Consider the following 22649-nt stretch of genomic DNA (forward strand, 5'->3'; position numbering starts at 1 on the left):
AACACGACTATATATAAGTATATATATTTTTAAAGATATATATATATATATATATATATATATAATTTAAAAAAAATCAATTTTTTTAAAATTTTTATACATCTTTTGCCCTAAAAAATAAATAAAAATAGACTCGATCAAAATTGACCGAGTCTAAAATGTGGATAGACTCGACTCCAATGTGTTGACCAAGTCCAACACTTGGTTGACCGTGTCCGAAGCCACACCCGTGTCGGGTCGATGCAAGTGTGTCGACCTTATAGCCAAGTCCACTTATAGTTATTTCCTTATATACTTTTCAGCAAGGTGATACAACTTATATATTGAATACAAGGAGATGATAAAGAAGACTTACAAAAGAAAGCGTAAAAGCAGGATATACATGGGTGGAACGACCAAATGTACACCGGTGAAATTGATAACTCAGATTTCAAATCAGCACAAAAATAGTGGATGTATTTTTGCACTGATATGAAAAGTAACTACAGTCTACCGCAGACTACCGTGAAGGTAGCTAATGTTGCGGAAAAATCGTGACAGTAAAAATGCTGTTTTAACAGATGATGAACACGTGACGTGCACACACAGGAAAAGAGAAAAATGGTCAACAAACCTGGTAACTGAAAGGCTATGGGTGCCTGGGGGATGCAAATATGATTTTATCGAGTCCAGCCCTAGACTCTGACATCCACCCTTAGCAATAATCACAGTAAGTTTGAGTGTCCCAAGTCGTGACATAGCAAGTTCGAACACAGGAACGTCCCAACACAAGGTGGTGTGCACCAACTGCTTCTACCAGACAAGTGGAGCCCCCATTGGTAAACCCAATGGTACCGTAGGGTCTGCCTAACCCCAGCTTGCCTTTCAAAAAAAAAGTTCGAACACAGGAACAACTATACAAACATACCTTTCTTAAATCGATTGCAAGTAAGATCGAATGGTTGAAAAGGTTGTACAAAAATCATTAGGACTTTGCGCATATACTGCTAGAATCAATGCTAGCATCGTTCCTGTTATCATCAAGATTGTAGGATACAACTACCCTCCAATGAGGGAATAGAAAAAGAATTATACATTTCGGATTCAAGGAAGAGAAAAAATTATACTAGAAATGAAATCTGACCTTCCATCTAGTAGTTCATTCTTTGTTAAATATACTCTTAGGAGTGATGAACTCTTCAATCTTACCCTATTTTTTTGCTCGAGCCTCCATATAAAAACCGCCACTTCCTTGTGTTCCTCTCCTTCCCCTCAGAACCACTTTCATCAACAGGGCTCTCAGTTTTAGAGTCCTCGCAAGGTGTCTTGCCATTACTGCTGCTCTCAGCAATGGTGTTTGTTGTACGAACTGTGGTGAAGGATGAGTGGATGCCATCTCTTTGTTTCAACAGCTCGTCAACCTGCATGAAATAGAATTGCTAGATAAGCATCCTGATAGAAGAAAGGGACAGACATGGGATGCAAAATAACAAGAAAAAGGATTTAAATATATTGCAATTCTTTGTTTTACTACTCTCGCAGGAAGCTCACATGCTTTAAGACTAAAAAAGAACCAGGATTGTTATCTACAAGGTTCAGAAAATAAAGAAAAGATTGATTTATCAGCTAGACCAACAGGTCAGGGACTCGGGGGAGAGCATATGCAAGGCACACACAGATGCACAACACACATGCACAGACACCCCCCCCCCCCAAGAACACAGGCACACCCACCAGAGAGTTCAAGGGTAGCAATTCCCAGTTTGGTCTAAAAATAACCTGCATAGATCTATCTTGCAAACTCGTGCATGGTTATAAAGCATGTCCCAGTCATAATTCTGAAGAGCAGCAATAACATCAACCTTAGCAGGTTATGCCAAATAGGCCCATTCAGAAAGAAAACTTAACCAATAGATTTGCAACACAGGTCCAAGCCTGTCCCAGTTATTCATAGATCATTTTTACTAAGTTCAGAATATTCATTCCCACTATAGGAGCATCCCAGTGCACAAAATGTGAAGGGTTCGAGAGTGTTTCAACTGAGGCCATTTTTCTTCACAACTCGAACAAAGTATTAAACACTGGTTACTTGCTGTGTTAGGTAAAACAATTACACTTGCACAGAAACTGGGAATTAGAAGCCTATCAAACATAATCTCTAAAACAAGAGGGGCCCAGCAAATAACTTATATGTACAAGTAGACGCCCTTAAAAAATAGTGACAGATATGAAAATATATAGTAGGGAAAAAAGTACATTTTGCTTCTCCTGGTTGTATCTGTTTGTAGCTTCTTGATAACGTGCCAAAGCCTACACAGGAACCATTAAGAAAAAGTTGACACAAGCTTCTGTTTTAGTCGTGGGATGGAGAGAAGGGAGCGGAATGGAAAAAAAGAAGGAAAGTATAAGAACCTTTCTGTATTCTGCCTCAAACAAACGCAGCTCATTTCTTTTTGTTAAAATTTGGGCCTCAATCTCCTTTAGCTTTTCTGTTATATCTTCATATGACTTTGCACAAAGAACCTCAATAGTATAGGATGCAGCCTTGAAAAAATTATCACCTAACATAAAAGAGTTGGTAATTATACAAAACAACTTCATGTCTTCCAAACGATTTGAGTGGAGAAAAATGCAGACCATAAACAGCAAATATGTGGGTGCCTGCTTTTAGTTCAGAAACTTCACATGGTTGGAGGCCTTCCAATCTTTTAAAAAATGCAGCTTCAGAATCTTTGGCCATTGCTAACTACATAAGCACGGAATGTCTATACATCTCTTCCAGAAGCTAGACAGAAATAACATAAAAGTGTAAGCAGTGAAGGAGCTGCACATACCGCATTCAGTGTTGAATCTAGTCGATAGACCTGAAAATGCAAAAAGTACATCCCTGCAGATGCCACCTTTCCAGTTTTCACACTATCTTCCTGCATACAAGAAAAAAGTCTATAAGAACTCACAATTTGCTAAGGATTGTGGGGGTTAGTTGATCAGATCCAGGAGCCAAAACTAATACTCATTAATGTTGAGGATGGGAAGGAAGTTGCTGTCATAGATGGAAAAAAACCCAAAGCTATATCCGATTATGAGAAAAAGTGAAAAGGATGAAGAATAGGTCATGCTAAAATTATGTCTTGGCTTATCAATAGCGTTGACATCAAAAAACGTGCAGTCTCGCTAAATTTGAACACGCTATCGATGCTTGGGATTATCTTCAGAAGATGTATTCTCTTAAAGACATTGCATATATATGCAACATTCAAGATAAATCCTGTACCAAGACGCAAGGTGATATGAGTATTAGGCAATACTACAATGCCCTTTCCGAACTTTGGGTAAAGCTAGTTCTTCTTGAACAAAAGAGACATTGTCCCGAGGATATCGAGCTCCGACAACAACAAATTGATATGGAGCACTTCTACCAATTTGTCAATGGGTTAAGGACTGAATTTGATACAACCCCCAAAATTGGTATATTATCCGAATGTCAAAATAACTCAAGTGTGTCAAATGTCTTTATTGTTGCAAGGACATCTCTTGAAATCAAAGGAATAAATTTTTTTGAAAAAATCTCTTAAAAAACTCGAAAAAGATCTTGATTCAAAAAATTAGAATTTTTGTACCCTTTTTCCTCCTTCACCTCCCTTCAACCAACAACATTCCGGCGATCGACGACAACATTCCGGCACGGTACTCTCTTTAGCGCTCTCTCCACCTTCTTCTCTTTCATTTTTTTCCTTCTTTTGTTCCCTTTGTTCTTCTTTTCTTTATTTTATTCTTCTTCTTTTGTTCCCATCTTTTCCTTCTTTCTTTTTTTCTTTTTTTTCCCTTATTCTTTTTCTTTTCCTTTATTTTCAGTTCTTTTCTTTCTTCTTTTTCTTCTTCTCTATTCCTTTTTCCCATCTTTATTCTTCATTTATTTTCTTTTTTGTCGTTGTGTGTGATGAATGCCATGTATATACATGTATGTGTGCTTTCATATGCATGATATATGATATATTGCCCATATATCATAGGGATAGCATTTGCTACCCTTGTGGGTAAGAAACCCCTTAGTTAGAACTCAAAGGGAGAAGTTGTTTTGACCAAATCTAACCTTATGAATGTGTTCAACATGGTCAAAATAGTAAGAATCAACTCTTGAATCATAGTTTTTTGACATAAAAACATGTATTTTGGGGGTTTGAAAATTTGGTACATTGTAGGCCATTGATTTTTTAACCTTCGTAAAATCTGACATACATCAAGAAAACATGATCCAAAGGTCAATTTCTACTAAACTTAATATGTAGATCAAAATAGTAACCTTATGAATGTGTTCAACATGGTCAAAATAGTAAGAATCAACTCTTGAATCATAGTTTTTTGACATAAAAACATGTATTTTGGGGGGTTTGAAAATTTGGTACATTGTAGGCCATTGATTTTTTAACCTTCGTAAAATCTGACATACATCAAGAAAACATGATCCAAAGGTCAATTTCTACTAAACTTAATATGTAGATCTCATTTATAGGGTAAGATGTGGAAAAAAAGAGTAGCAAGCAATAACTAAGGGTGTTAACTGATAGGCTTTACCCGGACCAAACTCTATAAGGTCCAGGTATGGTGACCCGAAGGTCTGATTAATAAATGGATCCGAGTACGGTTTGTAACATTTTATACCAGACCTGGGCCCAACCCGAGTTCCGATTAGGACCCGCAATTTTACAATGTAAAAAAGAAAAAAAAATATTATTTTATCGGGTATGATTTATTAAGACTGTATCATAAACTGGATCGGGTTTTCCAGTATGGGTTGGGTTCTCCAATGTAACTTGTAAGTTTATGTCTGGGTATGGATCCAAATACTTGGTCCAACCCAGTTACTATTTTGTATATGTATATATAAACATAAAGTAGGGCACGACTTCATTATTGAAGTCCCCTTTTGCTGCCGCAGCTCTCTCTCTCTCTCTCACGCCTCATTCTCACGTTCCAGCAAGATCGAGTGGGCCATTCTAACATGGTATCAGAGCAGGCTTCTGCACAGTGAATCGACTCCGAAGGGCGTGTCTAGCAAGATCGACACTGCAGGTGCTGTTCCGTCTAGGGCTATCCAGCGAGATCAACGTCCCAGGTGTTTCTTCTCCCAGGTTCTTCAATCTACCTCCTTTTCTATTTTCTATTTTTGTCTGCATCCGCTTTCTGCCTTCATCCAGCTTTTCCCTTCTGTTTAGTCGTCGTTCCTCTTTTTGTTTGTTTTCTTCCAATCTATCGATAGATTGGACCCTGCGTGACTGCTGTTCTTTTTTTTTTATCTATCTTTTCTTCCTTTTGTTTATCACGTCTGATTTGGATCAGACTGTCGAACCCAAAGGCTATCTGAAATCCGAATCTGCCCAAACGTGGGTTCTGATATCAGATTTGGTATTAAGTTGAAAACAGCCATCAACTGTTTAGGTTCATATATTGTGTTTTGATTGTTGCATCTGTTTCATTCCAGTCTGAAATCAAGATCAGATCTAATCCAAAGATCAGATATGTTTTCTTAGTTGCTGTTGTACCTTCATCTGTCACGGTTAGATCTGAGTTCACTCCAGATCTGAAGCGAATCTGATTTTTATTTCTTCTCGATCCAATTTCACTCCTTTATTCTTGATTTCTGGTTATTCCTTCAAGGTCTAAAATACCTATTCATTTATTCTTTATTCTTGATTTAATCTGGTTTGAATTTATTTCAGATCTAAAGTCATTCCTTAAGTGTTTGTCAGCAGTCAGCAACTTTATAGTTCAGTTTTCATGGATTCTGTTACCCTGCCATCTAGTTTTCTAGGACAACTTATCTCAGACAAACTGAATAACAATAACTATTTAACTTGGAAGAGGCAAATACTGCCTTTCATTAACAGCCTCGATCTCTATGGACACCTAGATGGAACGATCTCTGCACCATCAGAATTTATTGTGCAGGAAATTGTGGACGATAAGGGAGAGACTTCTAACAAGTTGATTCGAAATCTTGAATTCACCACTTGGAGAAAACGAGATCAAGCTGTTGTAGCCTACATTACCTCTACTCTTTCGCGAGAGGTTCTTGTAGGTATTCCAGATGAGTGCTCAGCAATGGAGTTGTGGGAACAACTTGCGAAGACCTATTCTCAAATCTCAGAGGCAAGAATTATGCACTTGAAGAGGGAGTTTCAACTCCTAAAGAAAGAAAGCATGACTGTTACAGAGTATATGAACAAGGTGAAGATCATCACAGATCAATTGGCTATGGTGGGCTGTGTGATTTCTGATAAGGACAAAGTTCAACAAGCGCTAAACGGGCTTGGATCAGATTATCATATGTTGGTAACATCTCTCTTGTGTCTTCCTTCACTTCCTAACTTTGAGGATCTTCGGGCAAAATTACTACAATATGAAATTTCCATTAAAGGAGAAGATGTAGGCAACAATTCAGGAAGCCAAGAAGTATTGTTTACAGGGACAAATTCAGGAAGAGGACGTGGCCACTTTCGAGGAGGACATGGACAGATAAGAAATAATCAAGGGGGGCGTGGATTGTTGCCCACGCCTAGCATGCCGTCAGGTAGTTTTTCGGGAAATCACAATTTCAAAAATGTTCCAACTTGCTATTTGTGCAACAAAAAGGGACATATCAAAGCAAATTGTTGGCACAACCCGCAAAACAAAGGGAAAATGAATGGCACAGGATCGTCAAGCAAGGGAAAAGCTGGAGGAACTCAATGGGATGAAGACAATGTCAAGAGTCTTTTAATATCAGCTTTGTCAGGATTGAATTTCAAACAGGGTGATCAGGGAACTTGGTATATTGATTCTGGAGCTGCAGCCCACGTGACAGGTGATATTGGTAAGATTTTGAAACCTATCCCTTATCATGGAAATGCAAGTATTAAAACTGGAGATGGAGCTCTCCATCCAATAACTTACACTGGAAATGTGAATATTCCTCTTTCCGATGGTTCCCTAAAATTGTCCAATGTTTTTCATTCCCCTAATATTGTCAAAAATATCATTTCTGTTTCTAAATTGGTTGATGACATTCATTCTTGCGTCGAATTTACTCCTTCTTCTGTCTGTGTCAAGGATTCACTCACGAAGAAGATGCTCGTTGAGGGAGAGCGAAAGGGAAATATGTATATCCTCAAAGAGACTTTTTCACTTGTTCGCAGAGCTGGATCGAAATCGTCAATTGGTCAACCATTCAAATTAGATTCATCTAAGGATTGTTTGAGTTTGTCTTCGTACAATAAGCCAAATATTTGGCATTGTCGTTTGGGTCATTGTAATAATTCTTCTCTTGAGAAACTTGTGTCAAGTGGACTTATTTCAAGATCAAGTCCGCATAATAAGGTTGATGGTTTTCTTTGTTCTAGTTGTCAGTTGTGTAAGAGTCATGTACTTCCCTTCAATTCAATAAATGAAAGAGCTTCCTTTCCTTTTGAACTTATTCATTCTGATGTTTGGGGACCTGCTCCACAACCCTCTTTGTCTGGTAGTCGCTACTATGTCACATTCATTGATAGTTTTTCTAGATATACTTGGATTTATTTTATGAAATACAAGTCTGAGGTATTCAAATTCTTTCGTTTATTTCATGCTCTTGTTGTCAATCAATTCTCGACAAGTATTCAACAATTCCAGTGTGACGGAGGGGGAGAGTATCTATCAAAGGAATTTACTGAATTTCTTCAAAACAACGGGATAAGGCGTAGAATATCTTGCCCACACACACCACAACAAAATGGGGTCGCGGAAAGAAAACATCGTCATATTGTTGAAAGTGCCCTAAGTATGCTGCATGACACTCATATTCCTTTAAGTCTTTGGACAGAAGCTTTCCACTCTGCGGTTTATGTAATAAATCGTTTACCGATGAAAATGTTGAATAATTTGACTCCTTATTTCGTGTTGTTTGGTACCCAACCTCAATACAGTCAACTACGAGTGTTTGGATGTGTATGCTATGTTCACATTGACAGTTCCCAAAGTAATAAATTTCAGGATAAAGCTTGTAGATGCAGGTTTGTTGGGTACGCTGAAGAGTATAAAGGATATCGATGCTATGATCCAGACACTCGACGCATTAAAATCTCACGAAACGTTGTCTTTGATGAGAACAATGTTCAGATCTCGAACAAAGAAGCAAGGGTTACTAAGGAGGAAGAAAGCTATCAGCCGTGGCTAGCGAATGAATTATTTGATCAGCTAGAAATGGATAACTCTGCTCCATGTCACACAGTAATAGATGAGTGTGAGCCCATGGAAACCAATGCAGAACCTAGTGGGAACATGTTGGCAGTTGCTCAGGGATCTACTGTGCCTCCTATCGCAGAAGAAACCTTGACATCAGGTACTGCTCGTCCAGATGGCAGAAGATTCAAAGGGGCAGTGTATGTCAGAAGAAGGGACACACCCCACATAACTGAGCATGTCAGACGTTCGGAAAGGATCAGACATCCTATTGAAAGATGGGTAAGCTATGAGAATTTTTCCACAGAAATGCAGTTATTCGTTGCACAGGTTGAAAAACAAGAAGAACCCATCGATTTCTCCCAAGCCTCCTTGTCATCAAAATGGGCAGATGCTATGAATGAAGAAATGGGAGCCTTGCATGAATGCAGGACCTGGGAAATAGTTCCTAGGCCTCCGGATAAGAATGTTGTAGGGTCTAAGTGGGTATATAAAATTAAGTACAAACCTGAAGGATCCATTGAAAGATATAAGGCAAGACTAGTCGCTAAAGGCTTCACACAAGCATATGGAGAAGACTATGACGAGACCTTTAGTCCAATTGTAAAAATGGGAACCATTCGACTTGTGTTATCCTTGGCGGTTCAGCATGGATGGTCTCTAAGTCAACTTGATGTTAAAAATGCATTCTTACATGGCGATCTGAAGGAGGAAGTTTACATGGAGCAGCCTCTTGGTTATGCAGAAAACAATCCTGAGACACATGTTTGCAGATTGCGACGAGCCATTTATGGACTAAAACAAGCATCTCGGTCATGGTTTGACAGTTTCTCCATTGAAGTACAACGATTTGGATTTGTCCGTTCTCAACTTGATCATTCATTGTTCATTTTTCGAGAACATCAGGTCAACACCTTACTTCTCATATATGTAGATGACATTATTATTACAGGAAGTTCTTGTAAGCATATAGAGGCTACAAAGATCCTATTGAATCAGAAGTTCAAGATGAAGGACCTGGGTGTCCTACGATATTTCTTGGGGGTTGAAGTGGATCGACAAAATTCTAGCCTCTTGTTGACCCAACACAAGTACGCTCTGGATCTTCTGGAAAAGTCAAGAATGAAGAACTGCAAGCCATTGAATACTCCTAGCGTGTTAAAACATAAACTCAGTGCTCAAGATGGGGAGATCTATGAGGAACCGAAATATTATCGTCGCTTAGTTGGGATGCTTCAATATCTTACTTTTACGAGGCCGGATATTGTATATGCAGTGAATCAAGTCTCTCAGTTCATGCACGATCCACGTACAGAACACATGAATGCAGTTAAAAGAATTCTTCGGTACTTGAAGGGTACTCTTGGAGATGGGCTTGTTTATCGTCAATCAAAGGCAAAAGGAGAACATAGACCACTAGAAGTGTATGCAGATGCAGATTGGGCAGGAGATCCAGACGATAGAAAGTCAGTCTCTGGGTATTGTGTGTATGTTGATGAAAACTTAATAGCATGGAGTAGTCGGAAGCAACGTGCTGTTGCGCGTTCAAGTACAGAAGCTGAGTACCGATCCATGGCCTCTGCCACTGCCGAAGTTACATGGTTAAGACATTTATTAACAGAGATAGGAGAAAAAGTGAAGGTTGCGAATCTGTTTTGCGATAATCAAAGTGCCATTCAAATTGCTTTCAATCATATCCATCATGGTCGAACGAAACACATAGAGATCGATCAACACTTTGTCCGACAGAAGGTAGAGGACAAAGAAGTTATTCCAGTCTATGTACCAACAGAAGATCAAGTTGTTGATCTACTTACCAAAGGACTTACGAGTGCGCGGTTTTGGTATCTCAAAGGCAAGTTGTCCATGGTACAGGACCATGCACAACTTGAGGGAGGGTATTAAGACTGTATCATAAACTGGATTGGGTTTTCCAGTATGGGTCATGTTCTCCAATGTAACTTGTAAGTTTATGTCTGGGTATGGATCCAAATACTTGGTCCAACCCAGTTACTGTTTTGTATATGTATATATAAACATAAAGTAGGGCACGACTTCATTATTGAAGTCCCCTTTTGCTGCCGCAGCTCTCTCTCTCTCTCTCTCACGCCTCATTCTCACGTTCCAGCAAGATCGAGTGGGACATCTAACATGATTTAGGTCAGGTTCATGTAGTTCTTATCGGGTCTGGGTATGGTTTCTCTTATAGTGGACCCAATTAGACCCAAGTCCGAACCCAATGCCATACCCAAAAATCTGGTCCAAGTGTGGTTCCACTTGGGTCCGAACCAAACCTGACTCGTTGACACCCCTAGCAATAACCCTATATCATATATAGGATTATGTTGTCCTCTATACAAATATGTAGAATATTGATTCTTACTGGTTATCATGATTTTCTTGAAGGTTTCTTATTAAAATTGACATATTTCCAATTAATTCATATATATTACATCTATTTTAGATTTTTCGGTTCCTTTTGCAGTACAAAAATGGCACATAAATAATGCATCTTTTTATTTTGTATTTGGTCATTTTTTTAATATTTTTTGTGAAGCTTATGCTTTATGCCTCTATGCTTACACCTCGCTTCATGAGCGGGTCTTGTGCCTCACTACGCGTCAACGCCTATTTTACATGGGTGTGGGTACGGGTGCAGCGCAATTTCAAAAATTTTGGACACGAGGACTCAGCTATATATATATATATAACAATAAATTAATAATAAGATTATAAATTTTAAAGCAAAAAAAATGTAATTCTTAATACATAAAAAAGCTTGTGAGTGTGATAAACAACAAAACTTATCATAAATCTGCCTCATTGTCTGAATTAGAGGGAAGAACAAAATCGAGGTAGTTCATGTTGAAAATGCAAATCATGTTCTCCCTCCAAGTCAAAATCTTCTGGATTTACATCCCAATACTTGGATGGTCCACAACTGCATAAAAATGCCTAACTTAGTATCCAACTTCAAACTTTGAATACAAATATTTAAATATGAACTTTGAATACAAAAGAAAAAAAAGTACATACACATCTTTAGTGCGGAAAGAAATTAATCGTAGATTAGAGTGAACATAAACCAAATCCTCTGCTCTTTTACTAGTGAGTTTGTTTCTTTTAATGTTGTGAATTTGAGCACATGTACTCCAATTTCTTTCACAACACGATGATGTAACAGGTTGGGATAACAACTTCAATGCAAGACGTAGATTTGGTGTTTCTGATCCATATGTTGCCCATCAATTAAGGGAATCTTCCTCGTACATTGTCACGAGTGCTGCTAAAGAATCAAATCTCTCATAGAGAACTTTTCAAACTCACTATTTACAACCTTAAACATGTGAGGATCATTAAAAAGATTTTCCAAACATATCATTCTATTCCTTGATATCTCAGGATCTTCATTTAAAGAAACACGACCAACACATGTTGTCAACCATTTTTTTGCATAATATTTTGGATTGAGAGAGTGTGTCATGCAATACAAAGGTGTATTGCTTTTATCCCATCTTCTCACTAAAACTGAATGTATATGATTGTAAAATTCTGAATCATCAAGTGCAACATCTTTCTTCTCATGTTTAAAAATGATACTTTGAACCCTTTTCAATCATGTTGTCCCACATTTCATAAATTCTATGAAGCATGGGTACATCTTTGTCAACTTCTCTCAACATTTCTTAAATAGGCTCTGTAAATTCAACAAAATATATATATTTATCCAACAAAAAATCATCACAGATGCATTTTTTGATAGCTTGAGCCTTAACATCATCTTCAGTACGATAAAAATCTCAATCTTGATCAGCCACCATCATCATCAATGCATTATTGAGTTGATTAATTATTTTCACCATAACAATAAGAGAAGCAAAATGAGTTTAAGCAACTTTCAGTAACTTGAGATCAGAATGCCTATTAAATATAGAAAGACATGATAATAATTTACAACAAAATTTCTAATATTTCGAACATCATGCTATATTTCCTCAATCCATAAACACATTTCACGTGCATGTGCATCATCTTTTGATGGATTGCATATACTCTTAAGTGCCAAATTTAAACTGTGTTACACAAGGAGTCCAAAAAATATGTGAATATGTATCTTCACTTGCCAAATTCATTCTTACACAACTGCAAACTGGAGCATTGTCAGTAATGAATTGCACTACACTTCACCCACTTCTTTTATCACATCGACAAATAATCTCTTTAAATATTCAACATCCTTATACTTCTCAAATGCGTCAACAGTCTTCAAAAAGATTGGCCTATTAAGTGAGTAAGCAATGAAGTTTTGCAGTGATTGCCTTTATATATCAGTCCACCCATCAGAAACAATACACTCAATGTCGTTTCCATGCAAATTTTTAGGTCTGTAACAAGTCTTCAATTCTTTTTTTCCTCTGCAAGAACGACTGTTCTTAGTTTTTCTGAACTAGGAGGCACATAATCACTCAAATTACAATTAGCCAAAGATGTAATCATATCTTTCCAGTATGGACTTCTAGCTACATTAAAAGGAATTAAGTTTAAGTAAAAGAATCGACCAATCTTTTTATAAATTTCTGCTCTTGTCATGTTTTTGAATGACGTTTGTATTGTTTTATTGCTTTCCATCTTTCTTTTCTTCAAAAGCTCTTCTTGTACATCACTAGCAATAGGAAAAGGCAGATTAATCGAATCACTTATCATTTCTGCAATTTTAGTCTTTTCAGTTTCCACTTGTTCTTTTTTTAATTGCTTTAACAAGTCTTTGTCAACCCCGAAACATGCCTTAATTTCTTGACCACGAATATGCAAAAGATGTGCTTTCACACGCGTATAAAAACCCGTGAAAGCAGTCTTACATAGATTATAATGAAACTGCACATTCCCACCACCACTACTAGCTTTTATCCCTTTTGTCACAAGCCTCCAAAGTGGCTGAGAAACTTCTAATTCAGGGTTAGAACTTGAACCAACTGTATTGTCACTGCCACTAGAACTCGCCATTATATCTGAAAAGTAAAAACTGAAAAGAAAATATGTAAATAAAGTTAATAAACACTTCAAAAAAATAGTAACAGGAGCTCCACCCCTCACTGTGTGCCTGACATAAAATAACAAAGGCGCCCCCTGCTGAAAAACTGCTTGTGGTTGCAGTGAGCAACACGTGCCACAATCGTTGCTGCTCTGTGCCGCAATTGTGTGCATCAAGCACACGCAAGCTCATGCTGCAGTGTGGCCTACCAAACCGCATGTCTAAGCTTTCTAGCAAGATGCACAAGGAACCTTGCAGTTGAGTTGTTAACACCGAGTAGAGACACGATTTCGCTGCGGTAAAGGGAAAGCAAACACAGAGACCCAAAAGGCACCAGTCGTGCAAACAAACATATGCAAGCCCTCTGGCAAGATGCACAAGGAACCTTGCAATTGAGCTGTTAACACCGAATAGGGACACGATTCCGCTGCGGCAAAGGGAAAGCAAACACAGATCTGAGGCCTTGCCAGAAAACACAAACGAGGCAGGGGGCACCTCCCCTGCCAGAAAATAAATTGAGGCAGGGGGCAGAGCCCCCTACCGGAATAGTGAACACATATCCGACGCAGGGGGCAGCCCCCCGAAGGAAAATAGATCTAAGGCAGAGGAGCCCCCTAACAGAAAAATAAACTATGGCAGGGGCCTCTGCCCCCTGCCGGAAAACAAGAACGAGGCAATGGGCTCCACCCCCTACCGAAAACAGATCCGATGCAGGGGGCAACCCCCTACCGAAAAACACAAACGAGGCAGAGGGCTCTCCTTGCCAAACAAAGAGGAAGAAGAACGGAAGAGGGAGGAGAGCATACTTGAGACTGAGAGGACCGGTGGCTGGCATCGCCTGTGGCTACAGTCGTCGAGGTTTGGGTCGCCAGCGAGACTAAAGGGGATGAGGACTGCCGGACAGCTGCAGGAGAGGGAAAGATCGGCAGGGAGGGGTTTGTGGTAAGCCCCACCCCATGTCATAAGCCCCCTCTTTAGGGTTCAGCCCTGACGCCGATAACATTTTGGATCCAGGTCGGGTTCGGATCCGGACCCAACCCGAGTCCAAAATGAATTTCAAATATGGACCTTTATAGACTCGGTCAAAGTTTACCGAGTCTATAAAGTGGACGGACTCGGCCCAAGTGCGTTGACCGAGTCTGTCCCATGCCTGAAGCAACACCCGTGTCAAGGCGTGCCAACGAGTGCATCAACCCCTTAGTCGAGTCCGTGTGACATAGCTCAACGCTATTCACAAGATTGATGTACACATCTACATGACAATACATCTCTTAACAAGCACATGCATCCCAAAATGGTACACTATAACAATGTAAGAAATCATTGTTGGAGAATGCTGAAGTGATACAATCACACAATTTGGAAGATACCCTCTAAAGCTACCTACACTGTAAGTGTTTTCCATTTATTTAGTTGTCCAAAGTGCACTTTATGTATACTCAATTGTTTATCGGAAGTTGGCCTTTTTGTTTTTCCCTACTATGTGTGTGGCTGTTGCATAAGCATGCTTAAATGAGATCTCATTGTGGATACCAACGAATAATAGCAGCTTTCACCTGTCTACTGTTGTGTTCATTTCAAGGGGCTAACCTTTCTTTCATTTGAGAATCACTAGATAACCCAGACCATACACATGTTTCATTGAGTAGAATCTATCATGAAATGATAGAGAACCCATACTTAATGCAAAATAGTACAGGAACATGACAGGAACACTTCAGTACCTGCCTATCACATGCCCAAACATTGCTTACACTATAAACCAGGTACATCAATTTATGTACTAATAACCTACAAATGTATGCATGGTACACTGAAAGTAATAATGACATACATCAAAAGGACTATATCTCATGGCTCATATATCACAAGATTACTTTAAGATACATGAAAGTTGATTTTTTATTTGGATTTTCCTATGTTGACTAAGCATAGAAACCCTAGAACAGCAAAAGTATGTTTCAAAAACTATTGTATATTTCTTAAGAAAAATTTGATTTCATGGGAATGCAAGAAGCAGAAAAGCATGTCAGGTCCAAACAATGCATGATTTTGGTGAAAGAGCAGGACAGACCCCATATTTGCGACAAATAGGAGCGCAGTTGCAGCCAATTCCGTTTTCAGAATATTTGTGACAATAGGAGTGCATTTGCTACTAACATGGTTCTTACAAATGATGATTCAATAATGTCTTTATTGATCATTTAAGAAGAGTCTAAAAACAATTCATCATTAACCTATACAAAGTCAAAAGTATATTTTAAAGGACAAGGAAGCATAATGCTATATTGCAAACCAACAAAAAGGAAATAAAGAACTTATCATGGCAACCCTTTCATCAGTAAAGCACAGATTAAGAAACACAAAAAGGCATGCAGAACAAGTTTATAAACATGTACGCCAGAGGTGTATAAACAGAGGAGAGCAAAAATTATCTTAACAAATACAGCAGAATCCAGTCTATTAATAAATTCACCTGTAAAGCCAAGCCATAGCCCCTGCTCCCTTCTTGTTCAAAATAAAGGAGCTGTCAAATAATCGAACATTCAGAACCAGGAGACAGTAACTTGCAGAAGAAGAATATTCCAACAATACTAACTACGCCCCCACTGAGTAAAGATTCAATAAAATATCAGCTTCACAGGCTCACAGCCAATCAGCCATGGCATAAACCGATAATGAGCATTTCTTTTTCCTTAGTAACAATAAACCTATGTCACATAGGTGCGGGTGCGGATACGGTTTTAGATGTGGCGATGTAGCACTTTAAAAAAACTTAGGTTCGGGTGAGGGGAGGCGAGGAGGGAATATATATATATATATATATATATATATATATATATATATATATATATATATATATATATATATATATATATATATATATATATATATATATATATATATATATATATATATATATATATATATATTTAAGTTAACACTACCTGTATGTGTGTGCATCTATGTATTTAACTATTTGTATATATAATATAGATAAAACTGGACTTGATTAGGGTTAACTGAATCTACTTTTGGACAGAAATGGACCTCAGTGTAGTTGACTTCACCTAACACAAAGGAAGTCATGTCCAAGTGTCGCACCCATGCGGGTGGAACGCAGGTGTGGTGCCCTGTTAGAAGAGTCTGTGTTACATAGCAATAAACATGCTCTGCACTGCAACAACTATCACACCAGATGGCCTTGCATTATTGCAATAATAAATCTTATACAATATAAAGAGTAACAAGCACATAAACATTTAAGAAAAAAGGATAATAGGCACATAAACATTTAAGAAAAAAAGGAAAATATTTAAAACATGGCTATCCTTACATCAGACCTTGAAATATAGCTTTGCAAATGCTCCCAATTCAACAGAGTTGAAATTCAAGGTAAAAATAATCAGGCCCATTTGCTAGAAGCCTAGAACCAACCAATCCTTATGATACCCAAGAAGTACCATCATTTCTAGTATATAAAGGATTATACTTTATAGAATGGAAAACAACAGGGAGTATCCATGCAACATAGAAGCAGGGTGCAAATATGCTTTCTGACCATTAATTTCTTTAACAGTTAACAATATCACCTAGAGCTTATCTGGAAAAGGAAAAAAAGAAAAACTCACCTTGAATTTGCTTTGGGAAGCTGAAACAACTCTGACCACTATTCCAGCATGAGCTTGTTCATCGTTTATAGTCACACTGTAAAAATGAGCCGACTGTTTCTCTACCTACATCAGAAACCATTTGAATATAAATTACCAGACTAAATATATATCATTATCTAATTCCATGGATTAATTATAAGAATCACCTTGTCGTTACAGCAACTTCCAAGATGAAGAGGTTTAACAGTCACAGCTCCATTCAAAGCTTCCTCAAGGACAGTAGCTGAAATAGTGGTCTTGATAGGCACTCCCAGCTTGCTGAAACAAAGCAATTTCCAACAAATACCCTACAAATGGCAACTGCAAGTAATCCAAATCTTAGAAAATGAAATTTACCTGAACAATGCTGCAAACATTGTATTTACAGTTCCTAAGTTGGATAAGTCAATCTCCATATCCATGTTCTCAGCTTCTAATGCCTGAAAAAGTGAGCACATGCATCAAGAGATCAATAATGAAAGGAAAAACCAGGTTAGAATTATTAAATAGAATTAGAATATTACACCAGACAGACCATGATACTCACGAACACAGGCAGACACAGTCAACACCATTTCCCCAACTTCAGCTATTTCTTTTTGTCATATTGATTGTTTATTCTGTAATTACTTTCATGTTTTTGTTTTGAACCTTGTCATTGTCTTTGCCAATTGATAATCTATAGTTTTTCTGTAGAAAAAAAGTACCATGTCTACTGCTAAAAATGACAACATTTTCAATAATGCCACAGCATTGCTTGGGGATAATGAGAACTTCTTAGACAAATCTTGCCCACATGTTGAGCACTGTGAACCTGCTTCCAGTTCAACAATTTTTTGTCTGTATCCAGGTAATATAGAGCAACACAAAGACAGAAAATGCATGACTAAGTCATGTATGTTAAGATGGACACCTAGTATGACAAAAACTTGCACTAAATAGTTTAGGGTAGCACCAAAAAAAAAAAGATGGATATATCAGTTTGACATGGTTGGGAATGAATTACAAGCCAAAAATGAGAAAAAAAGATTAGATGAAGCATGTTGAGGGGACCTAGGAAAAGGTAATCCTGATAAACAATTTGGAGAGACACAGTGACAGGTGGCATGATAACAACTAGGCTATTAATATTCAACCTAATCCTAGCCAGTGACCTAAACAATAGATTAACCCTTGAGAAATCATAGTTTTTTCAAAATTGTTCAGCAACATACTAGTCCAACATAGTATAATTGAAATTTTGAAGAATCTAATGCACTATATTGACATCTGATTGAAATCTTGTGCAACCAATTAAACCAACAATAGATACTTACCTCAAATCCAGCACTGTCATATTGCCTTCTTTTCTCTGGATCAGATAAAATGCTATATGAATAAGCAACCTCTTTGAAAAATTCGGAAGCTTCAGGATTGGTTACATTTTTATCTGGATGGTACCTATTCTCAAGAAAAGGAAACATCAGGACTACTTCATGGTAGTACCTATAATCCTTATTGGACTCTTCATGTGTTTATGATGAGACCCATCAAAGTTAAGTTTCTAAACGGGTAATACAGAAAAGTAACAAGAACATAAAAAGTGGCATATTAAGTCATAAAAAAAAATGGTTGACACGAGATGGTTGATCCATTGTATTAAGCAAAAGCAGTGGGAAATAAAAGTAAAGAAAATGAGTTCCCATAAACAACTAGTCATAAAGCATGAGACGGTTGATCCACTGGATTAATCAAAAGGAGTGGGCAATGAATAAAGAATATGTGTTCCCAGAGTTATCTTGATTGGATTAGAATGTGAAATGATCAACTAATATATGTACTATTTGCTTCTGAAGCACAAGGTGCAAACCAAATTTGCAAGTGAACCTTATAGAAAGATATCCAGGATAATATAAGTATAAAACTAAAACATAAATGTAATCCAAGCATACAACTATATGTAGAGATAAACCACAAGATACTTTTTCATTCCTGCTTTTTTTAAAAGAGAGAGACCAATATATATCCTCCTCAAACATCAACTTCCAGCTTATATAGTTATAAGCACACCTAGCAGCAAGATGAATTACCATTGCACATTACCTAAACAAGTCATCCGTAGTACATGTTAGATGTCAGACAAACTAACTTCATTTTAGCAACTAGCGCAAAACCATAGCAACAGTTCTAGCCTGAAGTCTCTCCGTTTCTCAACCAGGGTAACTTTAACATTACTCAGCCATATGCTGCCATACAACCAATTAGGAATTTTCCAGAGCATATGATCAGAGAGATCCTTAGGTAGAATAGAAAGATATGGAGGAAAAGGTAGAACAGGAAGAAGAGGTGATATAAACATACCCTTCTGTTTTTTTTTTGTGAATGCCTACCAGAACCGAATAGCATGAAAAATGGGCATATGTCAGAGAAGGTGCCATGACAATAAAACACCCTGTTCTTTTTATTCAATTTCATTGATGAGACCCACTATGTCCACTATCACATCAAAACAATTGTTCGTTCACTAGGTCATTTTCGAATCAAGAACGGTTCAATCATCTTTGCAGCAGGCTATGTTTGGAAACTTACTCTTGGGGATGCAGCAGCGAAAACAACAACACCAATAGGATGTCGTGGATTTCGCAGCACCCACAAGCCTGTTTGGGAGGATCAGCTGTGTATTCACCAACTCATACCTTACACTGTTTGGGATGGAGACCGTTCAGCTCATGCACAACTGGAGAGGCCACCGTAAAGTGCAAGATGCCACTCGGAAGTGGTGTTGGAAGAGGCGTTGGTGTAGCAGCTGCCAACTACTACCTCCTCATGGTGGTAGTTGGATTGAGGAACTGGTGTCAGCAACTGCTACGCCAGTTCCACTTTTCCCCGTAATTCCACGCCTCCCAAACAAAGGAGGACAACATGGATTCCACAAAACCTCTCCTGTGACCGCGAAGAGTTTCCAAACAGAGCCTTAAGGGAAATAATAAGTATCTGAGTGTTCAGATGCCCAGAAGAGGTCCAATAACACAAAATTAGAACTACGCAGATTATAAAAAGGCAAACAAGAAAGAAATTTGACAACTACCACCAACAAATTGCTTGCCAAAGAAGTATCTCACCTAGAATATATACACATAATTATGGCTCCAAATTCCGAAATTATAAGTGCAAAAAATGAAAAAAAAAAAACAAAGATGTAGATACCATAACTTTGCAGCAAACATTTATCTAAAACGCATGATTCATCCAACAATTCATACTGCAACCATTCGTTTCAAACCAAATAAAAAGAAAGACAAATCCCAAAAATGACAGTCGCAACAGACGTGAAAAGACAAAATCCAAAGCACAGGTTTTTCAAGTACCAATTACATACTTGAGAGCTAATTTTCTGTATGCAGACTTGATCTCCTGATCGGACGACTCCCTAGTGACGTTTAACACCTCGTAAGGATCCCTCCTGATGGCCGGCGCCGATGAACCCCCGGCTTTCGCAGGCGCCATCTATGTTCCCCACCGGATGCCCCCGCTCAGCTCATGGCTGCCATAGCTTCAACATCCCAAATCTGGGGTCGAACGAGATAGCTGGATGGTTAGGTCGCACTATCATAACCGAGGGGTCTCGCGTTCGAATCCCACGGCGCGATTCTAAACAGCCTTCAATGTCAAAAACCAAAGTGAAAAAACCGAAACACGAACCTGAGTAAAAACACTGAACTTCCGATATCTATTAAGTAGAAACGATCAAATCGTTCACCGAATCACGCCAATTTCACTCAGAGAACGCGATGAATCGATGAGTTTGCGACCGGTTAGAGCACGAAAAAAATTAGGGTTTCGAATCATAGAAAAAGAGGAAGGAAGGAAGAGAAATCGAAAAATTGAGGAACGAGATTCAACCTAAGAGAGAGAGAGAGAAGAATTGAATCGCCCAAGGATCATTTATACTACTGCCTGTCTAGTGCTTGGCAATTTACTTATTAGCTTTTCGCCGGAAACTTTCGAATTTTTCAGCACGGATGAGTGACCGACCATCTAGCCGCTGTGCTTGATGAAAAGTGATTTCATTCCGGGTTGGATTTATACATCAAGGAAAATGGTGCATTTTCTCCGCCACGTTTGAGGCCTAGTCGCTATCAGACACAAAAGCCCACCAGTTCTGACAGCGTGGCAAAGAAGTAGCCACGGCTTCATGTCTGGATTTTTTCACTTAGTCTTACATTTTACAGTAAACAGGAAACAAAGAAACAAATAAGTAAATATAAAGAAAGGTAGGATAAGTTTTGATTAGAAATCACGGCAACCCGTGAGAATTCAAACGATTCTGTACCGAATACGCCCATAATAATTACCCCCGATATGTCGTTTGGTTCTCCCAAGCAAACGTGAGTGGACCTTGAAAGCGGAAGCCACGTGTAAATAGATTGGATTTTGATTTGAATCTAAAACTGCATTATCGTTCACAATTGTGACAATTGATTAAATGCCTTTGTCTGTCTTATGTCCAATTAGAATTAGGGATGGTCGGAAAAAATGGGGATCCATCCGAATCTGCCCCATTGTGGCGGGATGGAGAACGGTGATGAAGGTGAAAATCAAAACCCATGCAAGGATGCAGGGCTGAACTTATTCTTGCTCCCACCCCGACCCGCCCTACTTTATCCCTGATCCTCGTTAATAAAATTACTAATATATCTTTATTATATTATAAAATAATATTTAAATTTTAATATATATATATATATAACCTTAAGTGGAAGCAGATCAGGTCATGCTGAAAATGAGCGTTTTTGCTCGTGCTGACATCGTGGCCATCGGATTTGCATTTTAAAAAGCTCAAAAGTCAACAAAACCACGTGGCATTCATCCAAAATGCAAACAGACGGTCACGATGTCCGCATGAGCAAAAACGCTCATTTTCAGCATGACCTGATCTGCTTCCACCTTAAGTTTCTACCTCCTAATCCCAAAAAACGAGTCTCATTTCTCTCATCTCCTTCCTCTAATGGCTCTAAAGAGGACTATTTGAATCTTGTATGTCCAAACCCGCCCCATTTGGAGCGGTGATGAAGGATATGAAATGGGGGGAATGAATAGAGGATGGAAGGTGAAAATCAAAAACCCGTCACGGGGATGGATCTAGGATAGAAAGTAAAATTTTGAGACAGGACGGGGGGTGGAGAGCTTGTCCACCGCACACGCCTTGGTCCACTGCCATCCATAATTAGAATGAGTTAAATTGCCCTTCCTTTTGTTTTATTTACATGTGGATAGGGGTGGGCAACCGGCTCGACGGCCCGATGGGCCAAGCTGACCCGGCCCGTCACGGGCTGGGTTTGGGCCATAATTTTAGGTCTGGACCGGTTAAGTATTGGGCCGAAACCTGGCCTATTATATAAGTGGGTTGGGCCTGACCTGGCCCGCGGGCTACTGGGTCGGTTCGATGGGCTTGAATTATTTATTAAATTTTTTAATAATATAAAATTTTTATCAATTAACTATTACATTTAATTCATTTGTTTTTTGTTAATTTTAAGAATAGGTAACTATTACTAGTTATTGTTTTTATGTTTTTTCATTTAATTCGTTTTTTTTATATTCTAAGAATTATTGTATTAATTTTATTAAAAAATAACCTACAAATGAGTTTGAACTGGGCTGGGTCAGGCCAGACCCGACCCACTCCACGTTGGGCAAATGGGCTGGGTTACGGGCTTCTCTTCAAACCCGAGCCCATTAAGAACTGGGCCAAAACCCAGCCCGTTAGTAAACGGGCCAGGCTGGTCAATGGACCGGTCCATTAGCGG

At 38.5% G+C, this 22649-nt stretch overlaps 1 protein-coding gene across 2 annotated transcripts; it reads right to left on the reverse strand.

Annotated features, from left to right (window-relative positions):
* Positions 1–954: 954 nt before the first annotated feature.
* Positions 955–20681, reverse strand: LOC149834204 (chaperone protein dnaJ 15-like). Of its 2 annotated transcripts, XM_090010019.1 has the most exons (12): positions 20542–20681; positions 20219–20408; positions 18177–18300; positions 17218–17300; positions 17028–17139; positions 16840–16944; positions 15684–15734; positions 2814–2903; positions 2617–2725; positions 2392–2540; positions 2236–2289; positions 1034–1400 (listed from the first exon to the last, which is right to left on the reverse strand). In XM_090010019.1, exons 2-12 carry the CDS (start codon positions 20344–20346, stop codon positions 1185–1187), a joined length of 1221 nt encoding a protein of 406 aa, XP_089866145.1. In that variant the 5' UTR covers positions 20347–20408; positions 20542–20681; the 3' UTR covers positions 1034–1184. The 2 variants fall into 2 exon arrangements, with proteins under 2 accessions (XP_089866146.1, XP_089866145.1); XM_090010020.1 differs by lacking the exon at positions 20542–20681 and having other exon boundaries at positions 955–1400; positions 20219–20499.
* Positions 20682–22649: the final 1968 nt, after the last annotated feature.

Source organism: Nuphar pumila, chromosome 6 (genome assembly GCF_984573655.1).
Source record: "Nuphar pumila chromosome 6, dmNupPumi1.hap1.1, whole genome shotgun sequence".
Lineage (NCBI taxonomy): Eukaryota > Viridiplantae > Streptophyta > Magnoliopsida > Nymphaeales > Nymphaeaceae > Nuphar > Nuphar pumila.

What these genes read in the sequence shown, in the direction of transcription:
- LOC149834204 (XM_090010020.1), bottom strand. Translation starts at nt 20,346, where the DNA reads ATGGCGCCTGCGAAAGCCGGGGGTTCATCGGCGCCGGCCATCAGGAGG. An exon ending in TACAGAAAATTAGCTCTCAA is followed by an intron (nt 18,301 to 20,218) that starts GTATGTAATTGG and finishes TCTTGAGAATAG; the next exon opens with GTACCATCCAGATAAAAATG. An exon ending in CTTCCCAAAGCAAATTCAAG is followed by an intron (nt 15,735 to 16,839) that starts GTGAGTTTTTCT and finishes ATTATTTGACAG; the next exon opens with CTCCTTTATTTTGAACAAGA.